This window comes from Megalops cyprinoides, chromosome 7 (genome assembly GCF_013368585.1).
Source record: "Megalops cyprinoides isolate fMegCyp1 chromosome 7, fMegCyp1.pri, whole genome shotgun sequence".
Lineage (NCBI taxonomy): Eukaryota > Metazoa > Chordata > Actinopteri > Elopiformes > Megalopidae > Megalops > Megalops cyprinoides.
The window spans coordinates 11,583,282-11,607,086 of record NC_050589.1 but is presented as its reverse complement, the minus strand read 5'-3'; the positions used below and the strand labels follow the sequence as shown (position 1 = coordinate 11,607,086).

At 45.0% G+C, this 23,805-nt stretch overlaps 1 protein-coding gene and 1 non-coding gene across 5 annotated transcripts in view; one reads left to right on the top strand and one right to left on the bottom strand.

Moving 5' to 3' along the window:
• Window positions 1-915: 915 nt before the first annotated feature.
• Window positions 916-1,008, bottom strand: trnar-ucu. The gene is made up of 2 exons: window positions 972-1,008; window positions 916-951 (listed from the first exon to the last, which is right to left on the bottom strand). It is a non-coding gene; the product is annotated as a tRNA-Arg (tRNA).
• Window positions 1,009-2,029: 1,021 nt separating this feature from the next.
• Window positions 2,030-23,805, top strand: part of LOC118780804 (transcription factor EB-like) — a 31,770-nt gene continuing 9,994 nt past the window's right edge. Inside the window, exons 1-3 of one of the 4 annotated variants that reach the window (XM_036533502.1) lie at window positions 2,030-2,286; window positions 13,050-13,139; window positions 20,646-20,898. In XM_036533502.1, coding sequence (XP_036389395.1) covers window positions 20,707-20,898 — 192 coding nt within the window. In that variant the 5' untranslated portion in view covers window positions 2,030-2,286; window positions 13,050-13,139; window positions 20,646-20,706. Of the gene's footprint in view, window positions 2,287-11,551; window positions 11,719-11,837; window positions 11,916-13,048; window positions 13,140-20,645; window positions 20,899-23,805 lie in introns of those variants that run through there. The other 3 variants (XM_036533505.1, XM_036533503.1, XM_036533504.1) reach the window with 3 other exon arrangements.

Here is a 23,805-nt window from a genome sequence, read left to right as displayed (position 1 = left end):
CTGCACTTTAGGACACCCTACTGCCCGGAACCCCAGAATCACTGATCTTCATATGCTGTGGATCCGCTAAAGTGTCCACAGTGAAGGGGATGGGCCAGACAGACGATTTTAAGATCAGTGAATCTATGTAGAAGTCCATCCAGCACAATGCTCTAAAACATAACCTACGCCTTCAATAACACAGACTGGTGTGGCAGCACAGATTGGGTCATAATCACAGAACACACACTCATAAATGCTTTATTAGGCCATCCTTGTTGCCACACACATTTGTCATTAACTGTGGAGTCCTATAAACTCGAGGTTTTAATTTTCTCCGTGGGAAGCATCAGTGTGTACACACTGCGCTGCTTCTGTCGCTGTGAGGGGGTGACGGTGACGTCCTACATTGCCCTTCGCCAAACGCAATGTTTGCCCGGCAATTTGGATTTCAAAATTAATTTCCCAAGAACCTCTTCTGGTCACAAGGCAAACAAGTGTCGTCAACAACACAATAAATGCAGGCACAGTGTTTTTTTATTGGCACAGATATTTTTAATTTCCTAAATGGCAGCGCACACAGGATTAAAACATATTAGTCAGTCAATAAACAGCTAACATTACAAAGATGCACTGTGAAAGGGTGTAAACTGGTGAATGAAAACAGAAGCTTTATGTTACAAAATATAGTCCTAACGGATCTGTACGAGAAAACATGGACATCCCTGCTTTACTATATTTTCTTAATATCGTCTTCATCGAAGGCAAATTACATTACGTTTTTCATTTTTCACATATTCAGTATTTATCGTAGCAGAAGACGTCCTGAAGCAGACAGGTGAGATATCCTGTTCCATCAGGGAATCTAGACTTCAGATTTCAGGCTACAGACTGATGACCATAAACGCTGCACTACATCGCCGCCCTATAAAATCGCGACTCTGGTGGGACTCGAACCCACAACCTTTGAATCACTTCTTACGGTGGTTAACTAGAAGTCCAACGCGCTATCCATTGCGCCACAGAGCCGTGACGGAAAGGTGAAGTACTGTCCCACTGGACCGAGTGGACGTGATACTACTAAACAATCTATCTGGGGCATTTGTCACGTACATTTGGTTATTTTTCGACTTTCGAGCGTTTGACACGTGTCTGCAGTTCACAGATACGTGCGAGTCAGAACTATTTCACGGCCTTAAGTACGGCCATTTCCGTTGGAAAAAGTCGCTAAATAACGTAACAATAGCCTTTGCAAAACGTGTACACTTTTTTCGTGAAATTTGGTCGAAACAAGTGAAACAATTGACAATATACTGAATTGCAGATTTCTTTTGTTAGCTAAAAAAATCACCGGGGTTGTATAAAATAATATGTTTGACTGTCATTAGTTAATAGGTAATTATTTCAATGCTTTGTTATGTACACTGTGACATATTTCATACTGCTGTTGCAAAAAAAATGTGTTTTCAAGCAATATCAGGGTGATATCATTCAACACTTTCGAGCGGAAAATACTTACTTTAGCCTGTAATTTGCCTTTTTGGACGCTGCAACATTCTCTCTCGCAATGAAAAATTAGGCCTACTATGTAATACTTTATGACTTTATGGGAAGCTTATGGGAAGGACTGTGGAGTAAGATTGCAAGATGTATTATAAAGATGACAGCATTTTAATCAGTTTTAGATAAAAGGTCAGTGTCATTTATTTTGTTTCAAATTAAGTTGTGGTTCACTGTTTGTTGAAGACGTGTAGCCTTGAAATAAAATTATATTTTCGGAGATGTGTCCGGGTCTGTGATGTGACTGTGGGGTATACAGGCAGTTTATTTTTACATTCTTGAGTATAATAGGCTTGCACCTTTGTGGAGTTTCTTGATATGAATCTAATGACACGAGTAGCGTTACCGATTAGGCTGCCAGTATCGCATTTTCAATCGTAAACCATGCGCATGAGCGGCGACAAACTCAGTTTCCCACAATACATTGCAGAACACTGCCGTCGGTGGCCGGAGTTGTCACAGGCGAGTACAGGTGACTGGAGTACGAGGCGCGCTGTCATTAATATCGCGCAGAGCCTAAAGTATGCATACAGCCGCTAGAGTGCAGCTTCATTGAGAGGAATCTGTCTGCTTGATTAATTGTACAAATCAAAAGTCACGAAGGGAGGCGGTGTTGAAGTGCCAGAGCCGTGTCTTAGTCGGGAGTAGGCTGCTACAACGGGACACACCGCTACTGTGCGAGCTAACTGCGGCAGAACTTTAAATTCTCTGAACTTGATCCCGGGCGTACTCTCTGACCTTCAGCGGGTAAGTTGAGATCCACTTACCTAAACGTACCAGCGAAGTTCACTGCATGGGAGTGTTGTCGCTGAAGGTGTGGCTGGTTATTAGATTAGTTCTTCTGGAGGAATTAATTTCTAAAGGTGATCCTTACGCTATTTAAAAATAAAACGTCTTTTTTTTCTGCGTGCAAAGTGAAAGTCAGTGATAGCTGTAGGAGGCTAACTGTTATGGTAGTTTCAAGTTCACAGTAGTGTGCAAAATGCGTTTGAGGATCGGAGCTGTAAGATACTCGAGGTCTGTTTTGGATGCGTGCTTTTAGCGTGGTATCAAATAACTTTCATTCTCTTATATCAATGAAATAGGCTACATTGTGTAGAAAATTTTAAAATTCAACATATATGCAATACATTATATTTTGATGTGTTTTTTTTGGGGGGGGGGGGGAGAAAATCAAACTGAAATGAAACGGACAGTAGGCTACAACTTTAAAACAGCTTCCTAAATAGTCTGTTAGGATTATCTAAGTGTTGTGGATTTTTGTATCAAAACTTTTTTGAACGCGCCAGTGCAACTCAACATACGATCACTAATTTATGACTTTTTGTTTATAATTACATGAGGCACGAGTGCAGTCCTTCGTGAAGATGCGCACCAGCTTTCTGTGTAGAGTTAATGCGACCTTCTGGAAAACTCAGACCACAGCATTTGGCAAGATCTCGATAATCAGCACTGGACACTATTTACACAATTTAAATATAACCCTTCGAGTTATTTTTAACGGGGTTGGAGATTGATACTGAAAATGACTTAGCAGCCGCTCATCCGAATGCTGTTCATATTATGGCATACTCCCTTCGTGCGCTGATAGCAGGCAAAAGCGCTGTGAAATAGCTTGTCGGTGGGCAAGGCTGTGGTATTCTAGTGGAATACGCGGAATGTCGCTGCGCTTGTAAACATGGCTGCTGAAATTGACATAATTGACAATTAATCTTAAAGCTATTTTGGAATGTTGAAAACAGGATATGCAAATTGTTTCCTCGTAACGGTCAGACCATTTTAAGCCGCCTTTAATAGAATACCTTTACAGAGGATTTAGATATTGTGCAATAGACCCATAGACTGTAACAGTAAGAGTCACTTGAACCTTTTTAGACGTCAACCCTAGCACTCAGTCAGTTGTCCACAAATGCAGCAATGATCTGAACAGAAACCATCAGCTGGCCACTAAATGAATAATAAGTCACAATGTAGGTTACATGTTTGACTGTCTTGTCGACTGTCGTCAGCGTACAGTAGATTTGCGGTAGATTTTTTCCAGTCTGGTAATTTTCCTGCTGTCATCCCTGCGCAGTGATTTTTTTTCTTGAGATACTATCAGAGATCACTGCTGTCGCTTTTTCCATTACACGTGTGTTCGGGTTTGACTTAAACGGCGGCTCTGAGCAAGACAGTGTTGTGCAATAACTAGGCCTATATTTAATGCTGATTAATGACTGATTTTGGGTCAGATGACACCCAGAACACACCTTACACGTGCGATGGTGGTTGCACCAAGCGTATGTAACCGCAGCGCCTTAATAACCGCAGGTAAACCCACTTTGTCAGTGAACCCAGGCCCTTAGAAAGTGGCGAGGCGCCAGGACACCTCGGCGGTTGGTAATACTACTCCCTATTCAGTTTCTGATGAAACGCCTGCCGTGGCTAATGTAGACTGAGCAGAAGCAGCCGTGTTTGTTGTGGCGGCGTGGAATGAGGAATCGAAATGGTTTTTGTTTACATTCTGTGGCGTGCATATCTTCCGTACGTAAACTGAGAAGAAAACAGTGGCCTATGAGTTTTGGCATATTGAGTTACAGTGAGCGCAGCATTTCCAAATGTGGGGGCAGCATGTTGAAAATCCATTTGATAATTGCTCAATTTATTATTGTAAAGTATGGTAATGAGCAGTGGTGCGCAGCTCTCTCATAGCTAAGCTGCAGGCACATAGGTGGTGGAGTTCAGCCCACGACTCACAATAAAGCATTTTAACCTTGAAAGGCAGTATATAAACGCAACCCATTACTGATGTTTCAATGATTCATAGTCTTATGAATGGTCGTAACTCATTTACTACTGACTGGAACGAGTTAGAACAGAAACAGAAATTAAGTCATTTTATCTCAGTTCCTGCTTTTATGCACAAGGCCACAGCTTCAGTAAATGTTATGGACTGGAATGTCTATATTACCTGATTTGTATGTAATTGCTATGTTGACAGCCTCTTGGCCTGTGTGCATTGGATATTAAATGTCTTTAAGTGAACTTCCTCAGTTAAATCAAAGCAGAATGAATAAGTACATGCCACGATTTCATTACTGCCGACTCATTAGAATGGTAGCATTTTAGGGTATTTTTGGAATAAATATGGAATTTGAATAATAAGCAGACCCCTCAGAGATGTATGCTGACTGACTCAAACTGCAGCAGTTTCACTATGTGTGCTTCAATGTCCATGTTTTCTCACATATCAAGCCAGTTCTCACACAGACCGTTGTGAACCTATGCTCTGATTAATGAAAAGTCAGGTCCATTCATGAACACTCCTCTACTGCTCTTGGGGAGTGCCTGTCAGTGTTCCCCAGAAATGCCATTGTCCATGAGCGCCAGCTCTGAGTCAGACACTTACTCCTGAATCTGATACAGCACCCAACATTAGGCTTATAGAAAGTTTTTTTGTGGAAGCCTTATCAAGCTTTCTATCACGAGAAACAGGAAGAACCTTTGATGGCCTTACTGTAACCCAGCCGGGTTGTCACCTTCATGAAATGCTGCTTGCAACCAGTATACAGCTCCATTAGAGGAAATTCTGTTTGGAATTTTTTTTTCAAATGTATTCTTTTTCACTCACAGGAACAATGGTGTAGTTGTTGGCAGCAGATCTGGTTGATCCAGACCTTGTATGTAATAACTGACTATGTAATAACTGACCAAAAGGTCTGATTCGCTTCTGTGCTCTCTGAATAAACATGGCCTCTATGTCATGATCATTAATTTGCCTTTGTATTGATTGTGTAGTATATAGTGTATTATAATGTCCTGTCATTACACTTCAGATGTTGACTGTCTGCAGATCCTAAGCTCTGTGGAGGTTGAGGATGATTTGATTTGATTTGATTTGATTTGAAATCCAAAAAAATTGCTAAATTTCACAGAAAAGTACAGTTAGGATCCTTGAACCTCACAGGACAATCCTCACAGGATTGTCACAATTCTTGACCATTTCCCTGATGGCTGTCTTAATGAGGTCTCCTTGTGGTTGGTATCCCATAGTTCCTTGCAGCATATGGCAGCAGGGCTGTCTTGTTTAATAACACACAGTAGTACCGTATCCTGTTTGGCTGGTGATGCAGCAGACTCTTTAGGCTCAGTAACCACTTTTCATCGGTGTGTGAGCAGCACTCTGCCAGCCACATTAGTTTAGGCAAACAGACGTCTTTGGCTTCACTTCTGCAAAAAAACAAAAAAAAACCAAAAAACACACAAAGAGCTGGTGATTTGGACAGATGTTGGGTGTCTCTGACCTGCGGTTCCCGCCATTAAGCGGGTGTGGGCGGGCGAGCAAGAGGGGAGGCAGCAGGTGTTCCTGGATGCTCCGAAACACAAACACCAGGGGTAATGGCCTGAGCAGCGTTGCTCGAATTAGGCTGTGAGGCTTTTAAGATGCACACCTGGTTAAGAGGACAAGGGGGAGGGGGGCGTATGGGTAGGTGTACATCATCATATCTGTGAGTGAAAGGAAGAGGTAGTAGGCAGTCCCCTGAGAGACGGGGAGTGACAGAGCTGCAGAGGTTGATGCTCAGATGAGCAGTGTGTAGGAGGGCGTCAGTGAGGAGAAGATGAGCACAGAGGCTTGGCTTCTGTAGTGGTGGTGTGTGTGCGCCCTGGGTAGCCCGGGGTGCTTTGGGTTCATGTGATGATGCGTAGATCTACTGTTTTTGTCCAACCTCAGAATCCCGTCCTGCCATTTCACTTCAGCTGTTTCTTATCTTCTGGAGAGTCTTCTGTGTGAAGCACTGTGTGTTATACCTTACACCCTAACACTTACACTGACACCCTTAAAATGGCGCTGTTGCCATTTTAATTTGCACGATAGCACTTCCTCTTTTTGCTGCAGCTCCGTGTTTCTACATCATTTCCTCTTCATCAGGAGAGTGGCTCTCACCACGGTGTATCCAGTGTTCCAGCAGCGGTGGCCTGCTCTTTTAAGCCCTGCCATTACAGCAGAATTCACCTTTAAACTGTGAGGCATGCAGTCACCACGTATGGGATTCCATATAGGTCAGCGATGACCGTTTCAGGGCCATGTCGTAGGATAACACTCATAGAACTGTGGGTGTTTGTGGTTGGTGGGCAGTTGAGAAAATTGCCACTCTGTCAGTGTGCTCGCATTGCTGTTACAGTGCGCTCACTGTAACTGTCACTCTCACAGTGTGCTGTTACAGTGCGCTCACTGTAACTGTCACTCTCACAGTGTGATGTTATAGTGCGCTCACTGTAACGGTCACTCTCACAGTGTGCTGTTATAATGCAATCGTTCTGTCACTCACGGCGTGCTGTTACAGTGCACTCGCTGTAACGGTCACTCTCATAGTGTGATGTTACAGTGCCCTCGCTGTAACAGTCACTCTCACGGTGTGCTGTTACAGTGCGCTCGCTGTAACGGTCACTCTCACACTGTGCTGTTACAGTGCACTCGCTGTAACGGTCACTCTCACAGTGTGCTGTTATTGTGTGTTTGCTGTACCCACTGCGTGAAGCTCTTAAACACCAGTGTATGTGTGCCTGCCACCCTTGGACAGTCCCTCTTATTTAGCACAGCATCTCTGCTTTACTGTGCCCACGTGCCAACTGGGCTAGGGCTGGGGTAGTCATCGCCCCGTAAATAGCCCGTGTCTGAGTCCTTCGCGCACGCTGCGCCCGGCCAGGGCTGGGGCACCTGTCTCAGGTCACGGCCTGGAGCCGAGCACCTGCGTTACTGTGGTTTGTGTCACGCACCACAGCTACTGCGGAGTTTTATTTTTTCCTCCCCCCCCACAGGATTTTCACCTTCACCAATCATCACACTCAGGAATGCTGCCCCGCCGGTTCCTCTCTTAACCCTTTCGAGGTACATGCTGATCGTGTTTTTTTTTTCTGTAAAGTACTCTTTTGGATCAGGCCCCACACACACACTGAATTGTGCAAGCGAGGAAGTTGTGTAAGCGTGTAAGCAGCGCCTACTCATAACAGTCACGCATGCGGCCGACAGTCTCCGCAGTGATTTAACGTCTGCTGTGAGACGCAGATTTCTGGAATTGGCCCAGTTGTAAAAAGGCCTGTGATTCAGCCTCAGTTGGTCTTGCAGGAGGAAGTTATGTTTCATAAATTGCAGAATCTGAATCTGAGAGGCCACCACAGCCTGTGAGCAGTCCGGCTTTCCAAAGGCCTTTGTCCTTAGCGCAGCGACGTCGTCATGCTAATGCCTGCCTACATGATCACTGAAACAGTGGGATGCAATGTGCCAACCCATTGAAATGCAGTTTCTCTCAGCCCACATCTTTTGGCCCACAGAACTGCTCTGAATGTCTTCCGTGGCATCTTTATTTAGTAACTACAGCTGAGCAGCAGTAACACAGTGGCACAGTCATATCAGATAAATGTCTTCTGCCTTCACTGAACTTTTCTCATGAAGTACATCTAAGTGAGTGTGGATGTTGTTTCTCTCAGATTAATGCCTTTAATTAGTGGCACTCAGTTTCCCAAGATTTTTTGGGGGGAGGTCTTGAGCTGAAACCTGTGTTAGGGCTGGTGTAAAAATATGCATGTAATTGTTTTCAAATTATTCAGGCAAATCGAGTTTCAGTCCAACAAAAAAATCTTACACTTTCTGCCTGATAAAGCCCTTCAGCTAAAACCGATCAGAGATGTGAAAAAGCCTCACTAACATGGTTAACTACTCCCTATTGATATATTTTTCATAAAGGACTTGCCTTTTGTGCTGTCCTTTAGGGTGTTGGCATTTCTGCTCTTTGACAGTAGTAGTACCTGACAATCTCTGTGCCCAGTCAGTACCCAGCACAGCACTGGTAATTACAGCATAATGTGACATACTGCCGTGAGTCTGCAGGTTCTGACGTATGTGCTGTTGTTCATGCAGCCTTTTTATATGCACTTATGTACCTTTTCTTTGAGGAGTCCTTCTTGGAAAGGGTGTCTGCCACATGACTAAAAGCAAATGCACTCAATGTGAAAATCAATCTGCCTGTCTGCACGTGGAATGCTATGAAACTCATTCTGATCAGCCGGAGGTTAGCATTTGAAAACCTGTCTGTGATTGGCCAGTTTTTATACACACAGACACAAATGGCTAGGGCTGTTTACACGCTATGTGCAGGTCCATTCCCTAAGAGAAGGGAAGTCATTTGCAGACGATTAAAGGGGTCGCTGGCCCTTTAAGAAACAAAGTGGCTGTGTTAAAGGAAATCAAAAAGTAAAGCAGTTTCTGCATGGTGCTGTTACTATATAAACTCAGGACAAAACAGCAAGTTAATGAAATTCCACCAAATTAGTGATGAAATTCTGGACATATGTGTGTACATATACTGTATATGTTACAAACCTCAGAACAGAAAACTTGACCCCTCTCTGTATTAGCTTGTATATATTATATAGGCTACCAGATCATTGGGTAGTTAATGATTGATTCACCTTAAAAATTTACATTACATTCCTGTTTAGTCTTGTGGTAGAATCTCTTACTCAGAGGAACTTACAAAGCAAAGGCCTTTGCAAACCACCTAAATTGTAAACATTTAAATAAACCACATTCACATTCTGTGGTATGAAATATGAAGTCAGCTCCCGAACAGAGGTTAATTCCTTTGCAGAAATAGTCAGTTTAAAGGCACTTGCTGTCACAGTCTCTTTCAGTAGACCCAGAAGAGTCTCCCAACGACGTCTGGTAAGGTTGATCTGGTCTGAGTAACTGAGATCACTGGGGGCAAGGGCATGAGGGAGGCAGAGGAGACTGAGGCAGAGGAGTTTCACAGACGACAGAAGCAGAAGTGGCTGATGGTCTTTGGAGTTTTTCTGTGGTTTCCTGCCGCCGAGCAGATGTCAGAGCTGACACCTCAAGCGTTGGAGACGTGCGGTCCACCTCAGTGAACTGCAGCCCACACCCCAGCCACGGTCCCAGGAGGGAGGGGATGCTCCAGACCTCCACTATGCATCTCCCTCGCCGAGGCAGATTTTCACAGGGTTTATATTAAATCAGCAGTCAGTAGCAGTGTGGCGTAGTGGTAAGGAGAAGGGCTTGTAACCGTGTGCACACGGGTTGGTGGTTCGATGCCCCTCTCGGTCACTGCCGTTGTACCACTGGGAAAAGTACTTAACCCATAATTGTCTCAGTTAATATCCAGCTGTGGGTACCATGGGTAAGATGTAGAAATTTTACATTTATGTTGTTCTCTCTTGCTGGTTGATGTGGATACAAAGCCAAGGCTTGCACCTGGCCGGAGTCACCTGAGCCGTTATAAAGGACTTAGAACTGTGGTTTGGGACCCGCGTCATATGTAGAGGGACACACACACACAGGGAGGGATACGACATTATCAGTAGGAAAGCACTGCTTACTCTCTCTGGTTAATTACTGCACTGTGTGACATTACATTACATGCTCATTAGACGCCCTTATCCAGAATGACTTACATAGCTTACATTTTTACATGCCATCCGTTTATACAGCTGGGTATTTACTGAATCAATTAGGATTACCAAATTGGCTCAGTAATGTACCAACCGTGTTCAAGGGTACAACAGCAGTGCCCATCTGGGAATCGAATCTGAAACCTTTTGTCTTATGAGCTCTGCTCCTTACCACTGTAGCACAGTGCTGCTTAGACCACTGCTCACACACCCTGGCCCTGGAAACACAGTGTGTGAGCTGGATTGGACTCCAGAAGGTTTGAAGTTAAAACATTTCGCAATATATTTTATTCATTGGTGACTTTTTGTCATGCAGATTACAGATGAAGAGTTGTTCGGTTAATTACTGTAGGGTCAGGAATAACTGAACGAATAATTTAGCTCAAACAATTGACGTGTTTTTCAGAAGCAGACAACTGAAGATGGTGATGACTTTGTCACAGGTAACTCAGTGCTCAGATGAACTGTCTTGTGGACAGGTCCATGATCAGTTTCCTATGTTGAGTAACCGTAGAGTTCACCATAAGGTTTTGAGGGGTGTGCCTTCGTAAGTGTCATTTTTCCACAAACATATTCATCATTCTGCCGTGGGGTCCACCCTAACCCCTCCAGCTACACGAGCAAAAAAGCGTTCAAGCAATGTTCACCTTGTGGTACCTGCCGTGCGAAAAATGTTCTCACAAGTCCTGCAGCATAGTTGTGTTCCATTATTATATAAGAAATGGCATTCTTCAGATCAGCTCTCTGAAGTACACGTCTTTCTTCTTCTGTGAGGCATCTTGTAACCCGGAGATGGGATGGTGTGGTTAAACCAGGTCCAGGAGCATCCTCTCCTGTTCGACTGCTTTTAGGCCTTGATCGTTGAAAGTGAAGGAGTGTGGGCAGGTCACTCTTGAGGCTGTGTATGCGCAGCAGGAAAAAGGACAGGGAAAGTTATTCTCTGCACAGCTGCCTTCAGCTTGCATGCAGTAAGCAGCAGATAAGTGCCATTGCGGAGTATGTGAATTCCTCGCATTCTGAGGTCAGTAGCAGTGATACAATGCATGACTCGTCTATTCAGATACTGTCAGCACACACAGCTAGACAAGGAGAAGGGGTTTGGGCATTAGAGAGAGACAGTCCTCCTTCTGCTTGTGTGTGTGTGTGTGTGTGTATGTGTGTGTGTGTGTATACGTGTATGTGTGCATGTGTTAGTGTGAGTCAGAAAGAGGGAGGAGGATAGAGGTGGATAGAGAGGGAAAAATAGGAGAAACAGAAGAGAGAGAGGGATAGAGACGGAGGAAGGATCAGTGAACCTTTTCTTCTTCCTTCTCAGTTCTGATTGTGAGCAGAACCCTGAGAGCAGCCGCCATTCACTCCGCTTCCAGTAAACAGCAGGGGGCGTCCTCTCCACGGGGGTGGGTCTGGCACGCAGTGACCTCTTTGTCTGTCAGCTCTGAGTGATGGCGCTTAGCTTGATTTAGCAGAAGCGGAGGGGGAGGGCGCGCTGGATCCCAGAAGCGACACGGCGATTGGGAAACGGCGGTGACTCACGCTTTCCCTGTGAGTGTGCTGGACGTGGGGGTGACAGCGCGCCCCGCACCGCCGAGTCGCAGACGCTGCGGGGGGCACGGTCCAGCGGGGGAGGGACCGACAGGAGGGAGGGAGAGCCGAGCTGTCTGCGGTCTGAGGACAGTTTAGAGAGGGTGCTCAGGGCAGGACGCAGGACGCAGGACGCAGGACGCAGGACGCAGGGTAAGGAGACTGTTCCTCTACTCCATGCTGTCTCTTTGGCATCTATATCCTGTTTAATACTTTTGGTCCAACTTTTTTTATCCTTTTTTCATCGTGCTGTTTTGGTGAAGATCCGGCATTGTTGGACAGTGCGTAAAGAGCTGTACCCTTTGACCAGCAGGTTACAGGTTCTTCTCTTACTGCTGTGGCAACATTGGGTAAGGCAATTTTCATGAAATGCCCAGACGAATACCTAGCTGTCTTAATGGGAAAAATTTAAAACGTAATGCCTGTCAATTGGATTAATTGGGTAGAATTATTGAGTGCCTGGAATTTTAATGTTGCTTTGTTGTACTTCAGCTCAATATTGATGTCATCAACTTACTTCATCAACAGAAGAAGTGAGGAAATTGAATTGTAGTATTGTGGCAGCATTTCAGTGTAGTTTACTGGTGCAGTGCGTACATTTTAGAAAAATAGGACATGCAGTTGGACCTTTCACAATCAGGGTGTCTGACAGTTAACTTGTACCCTGTGATTACGAAATTGAAAGAAGTGCCTTGAAGCAAGTTGTTTTGCTTTAAATCAGAGTTGTTAGCAGAGGAGGGGATGCGAAAATGCAACAAGGACAAAAAGCTGTGATACTCTTCACTCTTTGGAAGGTTACAATCACTTTTCCCATGTTGTCATGTTGCCAGCTGTGATGTACTGCAAGTTTCACAATAAGCTGTCCGGGTATTATTTCATGTTTAACCATTTTTTGAACCGGACAACAGGTCATTCAAACACCTGGGATTAATAATGAGAAAAGGGGGTGTATATCGAGAACAGTTCTGTATGCTCTAAACTTTGAAATGTAAGTAATAGCCTAAATAAGAAGTGGTTTTAAAATCTAGAGCAAATGATTGACAGCCTTTATGCAAAAGGAATGCTTATATGATTTGTATAAAGCGCATGATCTCAGGGGTATGTTTCTAATATTTGAAAATGGCTAGAATATGGAAAATGATATTGTCTGGGTATTGTCTGGCTGTAAAACCCTAAATCTCTGTTCACCACAGCTGACACAGTCAGTGGTGGAATATGCAGTTTATGTTTACGACAACGATGATGATGATGATGATGGCAATGATGATGACGATAATGATGATGACAAAAATGATAATGGAGATGAAGACGATGATGGTGACGATGACAACGATGATGATGACAATGATGATGACGATGATGACGATGATGACGACGATGATGATGATGATGACTGCGATGATGGCAATGATGATGATGATGATGACGGCGATGATGGCAATGATGATGATGACGATGATAACTATGTGTTTGTTTGTTTGCAGCTTGCTCTTTCCACCCGCGTTGGGCGCCTGGCGATGTAGAGGTCAGATTGCCGCAGCCAGACAGATCTCTTTCAACCCGCTGACAAAGAGGTAATTGTTGTCCACCCTGGCCTCTTAGGGAGCTGAATAAATAAAGATGTGTGGTTCTGGAGAAAGGACTATAGAGGGGACAGTTCCCACAGCTGTGCCTCTCGTCCTGGGCCCTGCCTCCTGCCCTGTCTCCTGCCCTCCTTCCCGCTGTCCCTCCTGCTCTCTCTCCTGCTCTCCCTCCTGCTCTCTCTCCTGCTCTCTCTCCCGCTCTCCCTCCCGCTCTCCCTCCTGCTCTCTCTCCTGCTCTCCCTCCTGCTCTCCCTCCTGCTCTCTCTCCTGCTCTCTCTCCTGCTCAGCCCGGGCTTCCAGAGTGGCTCACTGCTCAGGGAAGCTGGTGCAGGGCTCAGTCAGAACCATGCACAGTCATCGCTTTCAAACTCTCTGTCCAATTAAAAAACTCTTTGTAAAAATAAAAAACTGCTGCAGATAAAGGCTAGGGTGGAGTTCCCAGGTAAGATTATTCAGAGAGATAGATTATTAGGATTACTATCATTAATATTATCATTAATATTATCACGGCTCTTGTTGTTAATGATAATAACAATAATAATAATTTAGTAAATAAATGTTAGTGTGAGAATTAGTATTAGTATTAGTATTGAGATTAGTATTAGTATTAGTATTAGCATTAGTAATAGTAGCAGTAGTGTTAGCATTAACATTAGCATTTCTATTAGCATTAGTATTAGTGTTAGTATAAGCATTAGCATTAGCATTAGTATTGGTATAGCTGTGCGCCCCAGGTGACTGTGCATAAGGCAAGGCCCGCAGGCAGCACAGCCAGAGGAGGTCATTAACAGAAAAGAAACAAAACAAGAGAGCAAAGATTTGAAATACATTAGATAACACTGTAATTGGGTATAAATAGCCAGCAGATAGCCAATGGGTGCTGCTGGAGCCGCAGGCCCCGGTCAGGGGCTTTGCTGAGAGAGTTGGACTGTAAATACGTGGCATACCTGAGGCGTGACTGTGTGTGGCTGAAATACAGCAGTCCTACTGGGGGAAAGGGGGCCGCAGGAACAGGGGGGAGTCAGGTGTCCCCCTGTGGGACAGAAGCAGTGACATTTCTGCACACACCCTTCACACCTCCTTCAGTGTCACCCCCTCGGTGGTGGCTGGGGAGTGGGTGTCGGGTAGGGGGGTCAGGGTCTCTACATGTCTATTATGCTTTGTGTGTGTGTGTGTGTGTGTATGTGTGTGAAAGAAGCACTAAAATGCTCTAACATGTTTTGACATGTTTATACTGACTGAGTCACCAGTTCCCTTTTAAGATTCTCAGTGTGTGGGGGCTGCCTGTTAGAGAATATAGAGGATTGAATGAAATAAACCTGATTTGAAATCACATAGATATGCCATGAGTCGGGTTGACTTTAAACCCCTCCATTAGCATCATGTTATATCGACTGTAGGCTAATGTTGTCCATGAAAGTAATCTGTTTGGTCATGCAGGCTCCTCTCCTGGTAACTGAAAATGCGTTGGATGTGTTTCAGTGCGAGTGGTTATAATCTGAAGTCGCTAGTCATTTCATCCACACATCCAGCTCCCTTCTGTGGGCCTCCTAGGAAACCAGTCCTCCCCTTTACCTTAGGTTCTGTTCCACTTCATTTTAAAGTCTTGTCATTTATTTTCCTGGAAGTTTGAAATGTACGTTTCTGCCTCCCTCAGAATCACATTTTTTGATGTGTCTTAGTGGTGCAGTGTTTTAGATGTTGCTGTGAAATTACCACAGCCCAGCTCAGAGGAGTCACTTCTTTCTCTCAATTCCTCTGAAGTAATCTCAGATCGTACTGACCGTAAGTGGTCAGTTCTAGTTCCCCCGAACACATGCTTATCTATGCAGCTATTCTTCCAAGTACAAACAGGCCTTACCGCTCTGCAAATGGCATCATGTCTATTCACTTTCAGAATGACCACTGCTTGCCATATCATTCAGCTCTGTGGTCCAATCTGATGTGTCCATTTGTCCTCTAGGCAGATGCCCTGAGAACATTTTTAGGGGTGTCATGCTGTGAATAATTCTGTGCAGATTCACAGGTTGCTATAATATGGATTGGCTACTGTGATGGGCAGGGTGAGCAGGATGAGCTGGGTGGATCATGTAAAGATCAGTGATGATATAAAGATCTGTGCAAACCTTTGCCTCGAGCACCACTTCTTACAGGAAGGCCACTTACTTAGCTTACATATTACATGTTAACCATTCATACAGCTGGATGTACACAGAGGCCTTTCAGATTATGTACAAGGGCCTGTCAAGGACACAGTGGCAGGAGTGTACCCTGGGTTAAATTCTGTCTAACCATGTAGTTTGAAGGCTGGTTCTTTTACTACCACACCGCAGTGCTGACATACAGTATCAGTCTGTAACTACAGCAAGTTTCAGTACTCTCTACGCCGAAGTATAGCCAGCAGAAAGTGTGCAGGATGTGGGGTTCTTTGAAACGAACGTACACAGAAATGCCGCTCTTGTTATGCTGTGTTTGTGGGCGGGGCGCTTGCCTGGCAGTGAGAGCTGGGTCTGGATGTAAGCGAGCCGAGAGAGGAAGCAGCTGTCCACCATAAAGAGGAAGGAACAGCGATCGGGGGCAGAGCTGATTGAAGCATAGTATGCATATTAAAATCGTTGAAAACGCAAGCGAGCGTACCGCCAGTGACTCTGGTACATGGTTCCACTCTGCTGCTGTGGAATTGGGCAAGCTGAGGCTGACAGAGAGAACCGGAGTTTTTAAATTGAGGGACCGGGCCACGAGTGACCATCTCCAACCTCAGCAGGGGTTTGAGAGCCATACGGTGCTGCCCACTGGTCACTGATGCTGCCTGTAAGGTTGTAAAGCACTTCCCATGACTCCAGGATGAAGGCCTTGACTGTCTCTGTTGAGCAGCCCAGCTGTTTCTTTCCGCACATGATGATTCTATAAAGCATACGGCTCTCGCTGCAGATTAGAGGGTTCCTCATCGTGCCATCTCTGTGTCTCTGTGCATTTTGTGCAGATTAGCTCATGTCTTCCATCCAGTGACTTTGCACATTTCTCACAGATTCACTTCCCTATTAAAAACATCAAGTGAGTCTGACGAAATCACCCTCTGACACCTCCAGCTTTGAACATACAGACATCGTGCTAGGAGTCTGACGAAATCACCCTCTGACACCTCCAGCTTTGAACTTACAGACATCGTGTTAGGGTGTGAATGCTGTATTATAATGTTAGTGCTGTGTTGGGGTTTTACCCATGTTGGAGGTGTTATGCAGATTTGGGGTGTTATATATTGTCTCAGTGAGTCATATGCAGATTTGGGGTGTTAATGCTGTCTCAGGGGGTCATACATAGATTTGAGGTGTTCATGTTATCTCAAGGTGTTTTATGCAGGTTTGGGGTGTTAATCCTGTCTCAGGGTGTTATATATGCAGATTTAGGGTGTTTTATCCAGATTTGGGGTGTTATATACAGATTTGGGGTGTTTCTGTGCCTTGCGAAGGCTAGCTCCTTCTGATGTCTTCACCACCACAATGCGCAGCTTCTGTTTCTGAGAAGGGGAACAGGAAGCGAAAGAGTTATTTTAGTCGGTGGGACGCGGCAGCAGTGGACAGCTCTAGTAGTGCAGACCGATGCAGTGTGTTGACAGCCTTACTGCGTGCCTTGTGTGGCAGGATAGGGTGCATTAGGTGTTCTCTTATGGGTGTGTCAAAGAGAGAAGACAGGGGGAATGGACTTCAGTTAACACCTATGCCAAATCCCCTCTCCCCATACACTAATGTACATGCATACACAAATGCACATATGCACACACATACACCATCACCTATGCACACACATATACAAAGACATACACACACACATATAAATATTTAGACACGCACGCATACGCAGACATACACACACATACAAAATCACCTGTATACACACACACGCGCACACATACACACACACACACACACATAAATACACATGTACACACACACAGTTTTAGAAAATACATTTTTTTTTGAAGATGCACACAGGTGTTTTCCTTGATCTTCTCCAGTAGTGCCCTCTAGGGGCCGGATATTTTCAGGAAGCTCTGAAACTCTGGACGAAACACGATAACTGTATTTTGCTACAACAAGTGCAGGAATGTCAGGTATTCCCTGGTCAGAGGGGATGTATATTGAAGCTGGATGTATATCGGCTTTCATTCTCAGTGTTCACTAGTGTTACTGTAACACATTATCACCAGTTCTAAAGGATGGCTGTAACTGTTGTCATAAGAATGGGTACACACTAGGACCAGCTCGTATCAATTGACATAAAGATATGAAGCATACAATCATAAGTGTTATGACAGTTTTGACTCAGAAATGACATTCCACATATCCATGTACAGTATGTGAAAAATAAAATATGTGTATGTATGCATGCTTATGAAGACTGTTATGATGCATTATGCAGAGTTTGTCAAGGTGTTATGAGTGCTATATAAGACCCACCTCTTGTTAAGAATTCCCAGTCTTCTTTATGCTTCTGATGTAATGTCACAGTGAAGATGGAGTTCAAAGACAGTATATGACACCACGTTGTCAGTGTTATTCTGTCAGCAGAAGGTCTCACGGTGACACCAGCCAGGAGAGGTGGCCCAGGTTCAGTCCCACACCCTCATTCTCTAATGCAGATTACCCACAATGCACAATTTAGCACCAGTAGTGTATGGGTGTCCCTCATTATGGGGTTACTCTCGGTGGCCTAAAATGACTTTAGATATAACAGAGTTCATGAAACATGAGCCGTCTTCAGTGACAGCATTATTACTGTGAACAGTAATAATAATAATGATCATAACGATAATTATAAACTCTGTATTATGCGTGAGCAAGCCTTGCAGTATGCCTTACAGTGTTCATTCTCTCTCCTTGCTGCTCTGCTCCAGAAGCCTCTACAATACATGTTTTTTTTTTTGCCAAAGCCTCAGTCTGATTGGCCGGTTTCCATACTGGTCTCTGATCTTTAGCTGATGACATAATATGCGAGATTCTCAATGGACCCTTTGTGCGGCAATCCCTTTCTGAGATGCATGTTTGCAGTGCTGAAGTACTGTGTCAGGCATTTTATCAGGGGAAGTGGGGGAGTGCAACATTTGCATCATGGTGCTCCTGTGTGTTCACTCCCATGCACTGTGAATGTGATTTAGAGTCCTTAATAAAAAAGACGGTGATCGTGGTTCAGGTGCATGTGTTGAAAGGTTGTTAATCTGTTCTTGGAAAGCGAAGCAGCCAGCCTTTACCTCTCTGGCCTGGAGTCATGGTGGCGCCGGTCCCTGTGCCAGGAATTCCTGGCTCAGCTTTTTAATTCGGAGATCAGATCGACCACAATCCCAGCCTCAGGGGTTATTCGTCAGGGTTTACAATTGTGGGAGGCACCTTCTTTTTTGTCTACCATTTCCGGGCCTTGTGTTTACCCTGTTTGTCTTCTCCAGTGCCTCTACGTTTGACAGCACGAGCCTTGAGTTCTGCACTATATCAAGCTTGTGCCCCTCTACCCAAAAGAGGAAAATCCCCTTCACACTTCACCTCCAGAATTACATCTGACTACATTTTCAGTCCAGCTAGAGAGCCAACTTCCTAAATTCTCTTTATTTGTTAAATAAATACTGGGAACCCACAGTACTCTTTTTAATGTAGTTTGATTGTATTTTTCACCAAAAGCCGACTAATTACTTGCCTAGCAGTGTGAGGGAAGCGGTATTTAAATGCAGCTATCTGACTGCCATCTGAGCAGGATCCGCCTCAGACTCACAGAGTGATGCGTTTGTGGTTTGTGGTGATGCCCCAGACAGGTCACTGTACCTGTATCCGCAGGTGCAGCTGTGGCCCGTCACCCGCTGAGAGCATCTTGTGGTCTGAGCAGCTGCATAGGTGTGAACTACGCGCAGCAGAGTAGCACCGGTGTCACTAGAGATCTCTGCAAAGTGAAGATCCCCTAAACGCCACGGTTACGCGCAGTCACATGGTCTTCAAGACATCATGTGATGGCGCTGGTCGCGACGGGGGAAGCACCGGTCTTTCTGACAGTCTTTGTCACAGTGGCCGCCAGCTGCTGGTGCGAAGGTCGTCTGAATGCCACAGACCCCCAGAGTTTCTGCTTTGAGCGATAAAGCACAGTACCCAGCCAGCCACCCCGCGCAGGGAAATTTCAGACGTGCACTTCAAACATTTTGAGTCACTGAAAAAAAAAAACTGAGGTCTACCACAGAAGGATGGTGGTGACAGAGATAATATGGATGGACAGTATAAATGAAATACTTTTTACTAGCGTTTTATGTATTTTATCCATCTGACTGTTATGGTTCCCTCCAGGATTAACTGCACCCACAGTTAAGATATTTTTTTTCCATTTTTATTATTGTGAAAAAGCAAAGAGGATAGATATTATAATTGCATTATGTTCTGCACAGCACAAGCTTTCATCCAAGCATGTGGAGTTTGCATAAATACATAAAATTAATTTATTAATCTGTGAACTGATGTAATTTAAGTTTGGCAGCTTGATACACACACAGATATCAGGGATTTGAACCTGTGACTTTACTAGTGCAGATCTTTAACAACTTTGAAACATTTATGTTCATGAGTAGCTTGAATGATCTGAGTAATGACTTCCTGTCATCTTTATGGTGTTTGTATGTTACAGTACATGATTTTGCTGCATTCTGCTTTGTCATGGTGATGAAGACGAGTGAGAAATAAACAAAAGCAATCGCTGAAACCATGAGGTCAATTTGGGCACTCCATGGTCGCGGCTGGCTGGTCTCCTTTTTGTCGCGGTTCACCACCCGCACTCAACCGAGGGATAACAGTGACACTTTTTTGAGTCAGAGCGTGTGTGATTGTTGAAGTGTTTTTGCACTGTCATGTTGTGCGTGACTTCCCAAAAAGGGGAACCTTGGCTGTGGGACTCTCCAGGAGGACAGGAGGGGTGCTGGGAAATGGGGACGGTCTGGGGTGCTTTGGGGGAGGCTGTGGGGTTTTCGCTGGAAAAAAAGGTAATCACATGAGAGCAAGCGGCCAGACAGAATAAGAGGTCCCACATGACCGGTGCATCACTTCCCCAAATCTTGGTCACGCAACTCTGCAGGGGACCATTTTGTGGCCTCTAGATTTGGGTGTGCACCCAGCCTGTCACCCAAAACAGAGCCTCTGTTACTGTTTACATGTGCAACAAACAAACAAAAAAATCCCCTGAAGATTAACTGAACTGTGTTTTATTTGAGGTGGGGAGGGGGCGTGGTCAAGAACCCTGGAAAAACCCTTGAAAGTTGCAAACCACTTCATGTGGAAACACAAGTTGTTGTGCTGCCATGTTTGCAAAAGACATAAAAGAACAAACAGTATACGGTGTATATAATAATATATAATATACAATAATATATAAATTCTTATGAAAAGGCTCTGAAATGTATCCTGGTCCCTACAGGGTATATTGTTCAGCACAGTCCAGTCTGATCATTCATGTTTTTTTCCACTGTCTCTGCAGTGACCTCGACCTCGCCTGTGCCCCGACCCCTGGCCCGAGGCTCCGCCCCCACCCCCCCACCATGGCCTCTCGCATTGGCTTGCGTCTGCAGCTGATGCGTGACCAGCTGCAGCAGGAGGAGCAGCGGGAGCGCCAGCAGGCCGCCGCCCGCCAGTACATGCATCAGCACCAAATGCCGGTCCCGCCCACTCCCGCCATCAACACCCCTGCCCAGTTCCAGCAGCCCATGCAGGTCCCTGTGGAGGTCCTGAGGGTGAGTCTCGAGGGAGGGGGAAAACACAGAGGAGGGAGTAGGTGTGGCTGGGTGTCCTGTGTCTAAGAAGGAGCCTTTCATTAGGTGATGGAACTAAAATATACCTGGGGCACCTATATATACCAATATATATGGGGCAGTGTGGGGAGGAGCCATTTAAGTGGGTAGAGCATGTATATAGGGAGGAGCCATTGCTAGGGGAGGGGCCTGTTTTGGAGGAGGGGCCACTGATAGGGGTGTAGCCTATTTGTGGAGAGACATTGAAATGATTAGGGATGTATAGGATGTGTGTGAGCCCTAATAGAGAAGTGTCTAATATGAGAGAGGTAGTTGTTGAGAGCAGAGGCCTGTATGAGGGACAGAGCACCGCACTAGGGATGTGAGGGGTGCTGTTGCACTAAAATCCTAGTGTAAAATGTCTGTGAAATGGAAGGACATCTTAAATTTAAGGACCAGGCCACTTTCTGAAAGCTCACTTCCTCTGATAACAAGTTGGGCGGGGAGGGTCGCCCTGACAGGGGAGGAGGGTTTGACGTGAACTCCTGCGACCCTCGGGTAGTCATCCAGCAGGAGGCACCCCTCAGCTGGGGGCGGGGACTTCACTGTGGTGGTTCTGCCCGGGTTTGTGCAGAACTCATGTCGCCTCCGTCTGCAGGAGTGAGGGGAGGGAAGGTGTGGTGTCGACGGCAGTGTGAGTTAAGGGAGGAGAATGTGCAGCAGGCTTGCTTTGCTCTCAACACATTTCAACACAGGAGATAAGCATTCGGCAGCTTAGCAGATTCCACAGTTGCTCATTACATGACTCTTTCCTTATCACACTCCCTTATCCATTTTAAAGAGTGAATATTTCCTGTATTATGTCTCCAGATGAGGTGGGCAGAGGCATGGGCTAACAGGCCTTTAGTAGCCACTCTGAGTGTTCTTTTTTCAGTGGAGGAGCTTGGGTTGAGGAGCTCTTTTACATTTACACTTAGTCACTTGGCAGACTCTTGTATCCAGAGCGAGTCACACAGCAAAGGTACATAGATACAGGTAATAACACCACAGGAACAATGGCACAGAAAACATTAGTCTTCCTGTCAGTCATCGGGCCTGCTGTTAATCGTCTCAGAAAAATGCGTAGGCGCGTGAGAGGAGGCAGGGGGTCGAGCCTTTTGGAGTGTGTACCTGCAGTGTTTTGCATTTTCTGTGTCTTCTTTGCCATGAAGGGGTGTAAGATAAGAAATGCAATTCATAATCATGAATTTTGACTTCTGCTGTAATATTCTCATACAGCCCATGATCAATGTTTTACTGACATTTTAGAAATGTTTCAGTGAGAGTGTTGCTTTTTCCATTTTTATAGATGCTCACTATTGGCCATTGTACTTAAATAAATAAATAGAGACAATCATAACACCATCATCCTTTTTTAAAATTAATTGATCGTTTTGTATCTTTTCCTCTTAAATAAAATGAACACAATCAGATTTGCCAATGTGGGCTAATATTCTGTGAGATATTAATAAGATACACAAATTCATATGGCATGCATTAATAACATATTAGGATAATGTTAGATGATATATGTGCATGGCAGAGGAAAATGTCCATGTCTGCACTGAGCATCACGCACATAGTAAGATTCCACACACAAGTTCACAGCGGTCTCTGTGTTCCTGTCTGATCTCAGCCAGAGACTTTGGCCACATAGAGTCTATATGCTGAACACTGTCAGTTCACACTTTATGCTCAGTGAGCCTGAGTCTGTGCCAGGAGTCCAGTGATTCCCGGACAGAGATGTTTCCTTTACAAACTGGTCCGAGTCAATCCTACAGTCATTAATCTGACAGAAAAACTGTTACATATGCCGGTTATGGATGTGTAAAAATGTTACAGGTTTTAGTTGGTTAAAAACTGAAAGGTGAGGTTACGATATGAAGCTAATCAAGAAGTAGCAAGGCAATATATTTTATTATGGACCTTTGAGATGCAATCAGAGTTACTACCTCTCAGGGTCAAATGGTGGCTAAACAATGTGTACCACACAAAAAAAAACCTCACAAAGACACTCTCATTGGAGAGAAACTACTTCATTCAAAGGAACAAAGGCTGAGAACACCTTCCAGAGTAATACCTGAAGCTGCCCCACAAAAATAAATCAAACATAATGAAACCAGTGGTGTCTTTGTGCCAAGTAATGGCATGGAGGATTTGTGGAGCCACATGTGGTCAGGGTAACTGCTGGGGTGGAAGGTAGGATTGAGTGGGGGGGTCCATTAGGTACTCTGGGGAGTCATCTCATCTTCAGGGTGTTCTAGTGAAACAGCATGTTAGAGGTAGATCTGAGGCCATGGCTGGCTGCCCTGGGTCAGCACATCTGCTAAGTTAAGCTAATGCACACTGTCGGGTGCTATGTTTTCCCGGGAACAGAACAGCGTGTTACTGTATAACTGCCTAAATGGCACCACAAGATGCTGATCAAACTCAAATCCCTACTTGGTAACCGAATACAGATCTGGAGCCTCATAAACCCCGGCCTCTCATTGGCCGTCTGCGGGCCAATGCAACTGCAGCTGTAGTAACACTGAGGCCGAGGGGTTGTTGCTGTTTGGCCTGCTGATCACCATGGTGCTGATTGCCACAGAGACATGTGGGTGTCTCTCGTACATCGAACACTGCTGATGAAAATCCCGTTTCAAAGGGAGTCCAGGTGGGCCTGTGTCAGCCTGGCTTCTGTGCCTTCACATTTACTGGACAAGGTGTCATCTCTGTTGGCTCCGCAGGGACAGAGAACATAACACATGCACAGTGCTGATCCTTTTATCCCTCTCCCCTGTGCCGTTTCCCAGCTTCCCCTGGCTGGGTCCCCTGCAGGGTTCAGAGGAAATAACCTGCCCTGTGCACCTGTGTTTAAGTTCAGAGTTC